The following is an 8,161-nucleotide window of genomic DNA, read 5'->3' as shown; positions in this document are numbered from 1 at the left end:
GTTCGGTCCCAGCACCTGCCAACCTAGCAGTTCGAAAGCACCCCCGGGTGCAAGTAGATAAATAGGGACCGCTTACCAGCGGGAAGGTAAACGGCGTTCCGTGTGCTGCGCTGGCTCGCCAGATGCAGCTTTGTCACGCTGGCCACGTGACCCGGAAGTGTCTCCGGACAGCGCTGGCCCCCGGCCTCTTGAGTGAGATGGGCGCACAACCCCAGAGTCTGTCAAGACTGGCCCGTACCGGCAGGGGTACCTTTACCTTTTATGGTGGAGAGAAGAAATGGCTAGCAGGTGGAACGAAGACAATATTTCATGTCTATGCCACTTGAAGTTCAGTGTGGGCCATATTTATCCATTGCCTCTACTTAAAATGCTAAAAGCTGCTTACTAAACACACATAATAATAATAAAATCACTAAGACAACAGAAAATATATAACCTACCTCACCAGGAAACTTTAAAAGATGGAGAGAAAAATGATTCTCCTTACTATATTTGTTTTTCTGTCTGCAGTTTGCTTCTGTTGCTATTGATGCTGTCTGCCCTTTGACCTTAGGGGGGAGGGTTGATACAAATCCCAAAAATAAATAAATAAATTCTGCGACTATTTACCTGGAAACGAGCCCCACTTGGTTCAATGGGACTTCCATAGGCATAGATCTGCAACCTTTCCCTTCAAGTAATCAATTTTGCTTAGTACCCTTGCATGTGTATGGAGAGCTAAACAGTCAAACAGAAGTATAGTATCTTGTCTATAAATGGACAATCTACTGTGTATGAGGCACATCAGTTTTTGATTATGCTTCTAGCTGTATAAAGCCTCTGTTTAGCAGTAAAGTAGTATGTTTTAATTGATAAAGCAGTGCTTGTTCAAGAAATATATGCTTTTCAAAACGAGAAAACTTATTTCAAAATCTATGATTGAAATAATCTTGACTGAAATCTATCCACGGCACTCAGGTTCAAGACCGAAGAGAACACACAAAGGGTGCTCTTCATCAGAAATTACCTGTATTGACAAAGCAGGTTAGGATATGATAGAAAGCGAACACAAGGATATAACATACACACAACATCATTAAGCCCAACATTTCTAGGTAACATTTGCAAAAAAGAGAAAATGAAGCTCTCACTACACAATTGGTGTTTATAACGGTTTTATTCAAGTTTGTGTGCTCTAATCTTGAGACAAGGCCTAGAATAGCATTACACTGTAATACAATAATAATTGTAGCCATTGAACCAAGCCTGCTTGGCACCCTTGTTTTACTTTCCCATCCCCCACCATACATCCAGGGAGGGGAAGCAAAGAGAAAAGCAAACATATATTATCAACTTCAATTAGCTCCATTTTAATTTAGTTATTATTCTCTAGCATAAATTAAAAATGTATCAAAGGTATGCACATAACACATTGACAAAGAACAGAGATACAGTAGATTATGCAAAAGTGTAACCTGTAGATGTGTTAGCTACAGTGAAACAAACCAGTCACTGATGCCATTTAATTACCATTTTTAAGCCCCAAAGGGTAAGAGACAACAGGTTGTGTCACAAAGCTTGTTTTTTTGGGGGGGAGGGGCTGTCAGTCATTCCCACTGCCAGCTTACAGCTGAGCCGAAGTTAAAAGGCAGGCTCCAACATCACTTAACCACCATCACAAAACAAAGCACACAGTAGCATTTATGTAGTAAACAGATTGTAATATTAATTTTGGGAGTGGGTTGGGGAGTGCTTTCTAATGCTACTGCGTTCGAGATACTTTTGTGAACATGGCAATTGGGACAAAAGCCCTGAGGGGGGTTCAGCACAGTAGACTGAATCAGCAGATATCAAGAACCAAACTCTCTCTACAAGGTGCCTTACAAAACATTTGTCACATTGCACCTACACAAACATCAGACGTGAGAGTATGCTACACCTGGGCATGCAAGATCACAGGGACTAGCCTATGAGAAACATCCTACATGCGGAATTACTCCACATGAACACAGCCTTTCAACAAAACATAAACCAGACCCATAAAGGAGACCCAAGCAAATCACCTTAAGTAGTTAAGTGCTGGCAAACATGAGCTCTTCAAGAAAGCTGATTTTGCAAGCCAAAAAATTAAAAAAGTTGTTTTGGATTTGGCATCCTGATCAAAAATAGAAACACAGATATTAAATTGTTATTAATGTTAAAGTAGTCATCTGCAGAGTTATACAAATGGAATCTCCAGGTATGCACAGCAACCTCCAGAACCACAAGAATTTGGGCTGACAACCTAGGATGCCTGCCTTCTCCTCTCAGGAAGAGCTTGGGAGAAGAGGAGCAAGCACCTTTCACTCAGCCGTTGTGGAAGTAGTGAAGAAACTGCAAGAAACTCTTGCAGCAGAAAATGAAGAGGGGTGTTGTTTGATTGCACAGAGGACCATGCAAAGGTCAGTTACAAGTAGGAAACTTGCATACTGTGGGCTTATAGAGATTTCATACTAGGAAACTGATGTTCCTGAAGGACAATTTGGTGTCCTAAAAGGCAACAGCTTTAAAGAAATGGTGTACTGAAAGCTGCATTTGATGCAGAATGTACATCAGCTGCAGAGCTGGGATAGCTCAGTTGGTAGAGCATGAGACTCTTAACCCCAGGGTCATGGGTTCACGCCCCACATTGGGCAAAAGATTCCTGCACTGCAGGTTCTTGGACTATGATTATTTAAATCATAATGGTAATCACACAGTTTTAGTAATGGGCCTGAATTCTTTAAAAAGGTATAGTGCCTAAACATCACCATGAAGTGGGAACAGGGAACCTGTGGCCTTTCAGATGTTCTTGGGCTCCAACTCCCATCAGCCCCAGTCCTCATGGCCAATGGTCCGGAGTGATGGAAACTGTAGCCCAACAGTATTTTGGGGGCCCACGGGCTCCCCCACCCCTTTCCTAAAGTTCAGAGTTCAAGGGCAAGGGCAAGACCCTGCCAGGGCTCGTCTAATTTTTTTTAATGGATGCAATCTAGAATAAGGAAAGTTGCTGACTTCAAATTACCAGTACCAGAGTTAGGAATGAACCACCCTTGACTTGCAGGTGCTTATAACTGCAGTAAGTTAAATGCTAAGCAGGGCTTGACTCTCATGGAGTGAGCCATTTAGACAGTCTACATGTCTTCAAGAAAATATAGATTATATTGGCTCATCTGGACTGGCATAGAGCACAAACTCACCTTGAACTAGCAGATCACTTACATAGCACTAAAACTGCCAGAGGGGGACTGCTTCCTCAGCATATAGAACTCAATAAAGTTACAAAGTTGTATAGCCCCACTTCTATTTAAGGTGCACTGATATGGTTCAACTTGCACAATAAGACTACACTTCTGCTGCATGAGGTAGCTCTTGGTACAGATGGAGAAACTGAGGCACATATGGCAAAAGTGATTTGCCCAATGTCATACAGCAAGCTGGTGGCAGAACCAAAATTAAACCTGAACTAGCACAGATTTTCAGATTTTTATTATTTAGATGCTAGACAACAATATTTCTACAAGTTTACACAAAACCCCTTAAGAGTGACCACTTTTGATTCCTAGTAATGATCTATACCCACTTTTTCAACAGAGATAAGTAGTAAACTGCTATAGATACAATTCATGACATGTCAGGAACATAGGCAAAAGGGATTACAGCCTAGGAATAAAAAAGGAAACTTACATGAGAGAGGTTTTAAACACCTTTTTCAAAACTTCAGATAGGTCTTTATTTTAATATGGCAACAATAATTTAAAACCAGATGGGAGAAATAGATCTAGTCATACAAGAGTGTGATAGCAGCAGGGGTCCAGGGATTTTGGCTGGCCTCAGTAGCTTGCCAAAATTCATGCACACCAAAGGTCCTGGAAGGGGCCTTACATGACAAAATGCTGAACTTTGGAGGCATAATGTAGTCCTCCTGAAATCTGAGATGGTGGGGGAGGAGATTGCAGAGGGGGGGGGGTAATAAGCTCTGTTATGCTCTGAGCACTATTTGATACTAGACCAGTGGGACTGCATGTGCTCTTCAGTTCCTGCTGAGACCTGGAGACTTCTATTTGCTTTCCAAGTATCCCCAAGTCTTGTCATTAAGGTCAAGTGTGCAAGCTGTTTCTCTCCACCAGAATCTCTATAATGCTCACTGTGATTTTTCTTTTTGGAATAGAATAGCCATGTACATGGTATTGGGGGTGGGCTATTTGTCAGCTCAACAATGGGGGGACAAATTGATTATTAAATCTGGAAATTACTTACCTAAATGAAGTAAGATTCAGGGGGGAAAGGGCATATCCTGACTGGCAGTTTTTCATGCGATGTACTACCAAAATTTGTGAAAGAATGCAATGTTTCATATCAAATTACAAGATTAATCATTGTGTTTCACCACTTCCTGGTTGTGTCTCATTAAACTTCATGCTCATGTATGATGGGTCCAAGCCAAAATCTCAGAGTCCCACCTCTAGTTCTCCACTATCAGAGCTCCACCCCATTGCCCCAATCCTTTTGCACCACTGCAACCTGAGACATCCCTTTTTTATTTAACATTTACTTTCAGAAACTAAGAAACAGGTGGCTCCGCCTTTTTTCAGCACGATGCATAAAAAGTATAGAGGTGGGTGCTATGGGTCATTGGCAAGATCCTGAATGCCCCACCCCCCCAGCGGCCAGTTCTAGGAGGAGGAACTGTATGCATACCAAAAATGAGTGAACATTTGTTCTGGGACATCAAGGGAGAAAAGCTCAATCAAATGCAACAAGAATGCTGGTTCAGACACACTTAAACCTTTATATATATTCCTGCATTGTAACAGTGTAGACAAACACTGCTTATCATTGCATTTAAAAGGTAGGAGTTGAGGTTATTACAAAACCCATACCAACAGAGGGTATCTGAGTTCTTGACGGTCAAGAATGGAGGCTTACTTGCCCACATTACTTGTTGCAGTTTAACACTGTAATGAAAATACAAGGAAGACCACAGGAAACCCCACAAGAAGAGTCAGCAGCTCTGTGTAGCTTAGCTACATGTACTTACAAAAGGCCAGGTACCCCAATACCATATCTGTTAGTGGACACAGCACTGTGATATGACCTCAGCAGCATCTCTCTACTTCACCTGTCTTCAAAGTGCATTCTTAGTGCAAGAAGTAGAACTGAATCTAAAGGAGCTTACCAATCCCTTGTGGATTTCATGCTAGGACCAGAACTCTTGCTTGAGTTCATATGCTGCAGGTTTGCGTGTTCTGAGTTCAGTTCTGCATAGCGGCACGGTGCTGTCCTGGCTCTGCCCTTCAACATCCATGTCCAACAGTGTCCGCTCCTCTTCAGGCAATCTGACACGGAAAGAAAGCAGTGCAGGCCTCTCTTCAACAGTGCTGCTACTGCTGGCAAAGCAGGAGTCCAGGTTACTGGGAGTTTCAGTACTGGAGCTATTAGCAGAGGACTCGCCCCTAGCATTACTGGGGGATACAAACCACCAGGGGTCAACCCGCTGCCTGTTAGCTGAAGGGCGTGGCCTAGGTAGGAATTCCAAGGTCTTGGGTCTCTCCAGCATGGAGTCTTGCTGAGCATTATGGCGCCTGGGGGTTGGAGGAAAGATGAGGTTGGGGTCTGGCAGTCGAGGGACTTCATTTGGACCCTGACTTGGACTGGGAGTTTTTAATACACCTATTCCCCCACCAGAAGGAGGAAAAGGGGGGGGGACACAATGAACAGAAGAAAGGAAGGGGGAGGAAGGGAGAGAAGAAAGAGAAACCAACTGGTTAGACAACACTGATGAAGAGAGACACCGGGCTCATTAAGTAAACAAAGGGTGATGTCAGACAAAGGATTGATTCAGTTCACCTGATGCATGCAAACCACATGGGAGCTGCAATGATCTTCATGCTGATCCCTGCAAGCTAAAATGGTAGATGCTGGCAGTAGCAAGGCAGCAAGGCTGACAGAGTCCAGATATGTAACTGTCTAAGGATTGTTGTGTGAACGCACAATATGCATCTCTGTACCTCCTTTTTCCTTGATTTTTCTTCCCACACCAGCATCTTAGTGCCAAAGTGCAACCAGCAGTATGGATGCAGCCATAGACAGGGAAGAGGACAGCATGCTTAACGTTGAAAATATGTTGGATGCTCATAGTGAAACATGAATCTTATGAAGCTAATTTGCTTCTTTACTACAGAAATGTTACAATTACATTTTATTTACCAACTGTTCACAGCTCTTAGGTAGCTGTGTCTACCACTGGCAAACATATCCCAGGGCCAGAGAAAATCAGTGAAGATTCTGAAGTTTCTCCCCATAACCATTGCTGTCTCTAGGTAATACATACATATTTTCAGGGGAGGGTATAGGTTTTATAATTAGGAAGTGTTAACTTGTGCCCAGAAGCTCCCATTTTAGAACCAATTTTGCAATTCAAAAAAGGCAAATGGAGAAGGAAAAGACTCAGCTTGGAATAGATCCCATTTTTAAAGGATGGTATTGGGGAGCTGCCATTTCTACTTGCTGAGGAAATTTCACAATTCTTCCCAGAGGGGGTTGTGCAAGTGGCTGGGTCAGTGTACCCAAAACAGTCACACTCTACCAGATATCTTGCACCCACTTCAGTTTGCTTATTATAGTTGGAACTGTACAGCACTGAAACAGAATGTTAAGGCAGAATGAAGTGGTAGGAATGGTTAATCCCAAGAGATGACAAGTTAATGTTAACTGATTAAAGATTTATTTCCTTGACTGTCTGGATTTCAATCAAATTTATCAGTTAATTTATAGAATTCAAATGAATCTTTGTATTGCAAAGCCTAAAAGGTGGAAGAAAAGGCAAGTTTCCCTTAAACTGTAACTGTAGTTACACCTTTAACCAACACTACCATTCACTGTTTGAAGTAAAAGGAATGTTCAATTTCCCCCCATTAAAATAGGGAACAAAGCACTCCTATTACAGTTAACACATCTAGACCAAACTAACTTCAAACTAGAGTCACATTCAAGTTATTCTTAGGAGTGTTACTGAAGTTTCATGCTTAAGCTGCTAGTTATGAATGGCAACTGGAATCAAAAAGTAATCTTATGAGACAAGAAATGTAATTTTATTTTGCCATTCTTACTGTGATTTATTGTATTAATTTTATACTGTAAGCTGCCAAATCCAAACCAGATCAGTATATGAATGCTAAATAAAGAAATCAGGCATAGAGAAGGGAAGGAACTGATGCAATATAATTTATATGGCTACAGGCTTTCTCAACAATGTAAGAGTATTTACTTTGCTTTAGAAATTATATTTTATAATCTACCAGACCCTGTGTCTAAAAGGTTTCTTATGACAATAGCTAATATTCAGTTTAGGAAATAAATGCCTATATTGGATTCTTTTGCTTTGATAGTCCAAGCCTGTGTTGAAAATAAATCCCTCATTGAATGTCTATTACACTGTTAGTAAAGGGAATAGATTAGGATTTAATGTTGCAGCGGTGCTGTTCTACCCAAAGTAGTATTTCTTTTGAAATATGGCAGAGGGGATGTTCAGCGACTTGTCATTTACCAATAAGACAATAAATCAAGAAGCAGAAATTCCTACTGGCATGAAATTTAAGCACATTCAAACAATTATGGTGAGAGACTCTGAATCACTTCCAATGCCAAATCTGATGTTATTACATGCACCAGATAGGGTTAATTAAAGACATTTTTTAAATGGGAAAGGAACTGGGTTTGAGGAAGAGAAGGAAGCAATCATTAGGGTGGCAAGAATTCTTGAGAGGAAGAAAACACTTGAGGAGAACCTGGATACGTGCAATTTGTGTGGCGTGGGAAAAATGTGTTTAAGGAGGGAAACCATATTAAGGGAAATAGAGGAGGCGGGGAAGCTGGAACTAGCAGCCACACAGAAGGCTGCAAAGTACGAGGAAAGATGACTGAAGACCACACAAAAGCAGCCTTCATTACTCCAGTGTTTGGGGGATTCTTCTCTACTGTCCACCCTACCCATACATGGAGGACACCTCCATCCTCTGTTGTTGTAAGCATCTGTCTGTCTTGAAAGACAATGGACTGCGCCTCTGGGGGTGAAGTCAAACCACTGTGTTAGCAGCACCAAAGTGACCTCCCCAGAGTGCAAGCCAGGGCAGTGTGTTTGGAGGTCCTGGGCTGCCCAGAT

The 8,161-nt window shown here is 41.9% G+C and overlaps 1 protein-coding gene across 4 annotated transcripts in view; it reads right to left on the bottom strand.

Annotated features, from left to right (window-relative positions):
* Nucleotides 1-1,137: 1,137 nt before the first annotated feature.
* The window catches only part of MAP3K9 (mitogen-activated protein kinase kinase kinase 9), a 39,936-nt gene continuing 32,912 nt past the window's right edge, over nt 1,138-8,161 (bottom strand). The window contains exon 11 of one of the 4 annotated variants that reach the window (XM_053384575.1): nt 1,138-5,670. In XM_053384575.1, the coding sequence (XP_053240550.1) occupies nt 5,198-5,670 (473 nt within the window). In that variant the 3' untranslated portion in view covers nt 1,138-5,197. The remainder of the gene's footprint in view (nt 5,671-8,161) is intronic. The other 3 variants (XM_053384582.1, XM_053384591.1, XM_053384600.1) reach the window with 3 other exon arrangements.

The sequence above is a fragment of the Podarcis raffonei genome, chromosome 1, assembly GCF_027172205.1.
Source record: "Podarcis raffonei isolate rPodRaf1 chromosome 1, rPodRaf1.pri, whole genome shotgun sequence".
NCBI lineage: Eukaryota > Metazoa > Chordata > Lepidosauria > Squamata > Lacertidae > Podarcis > Podarcis raffonei.
This window is presented reverse-complemented; position numbering and strand designations above follow the sequence as displayed.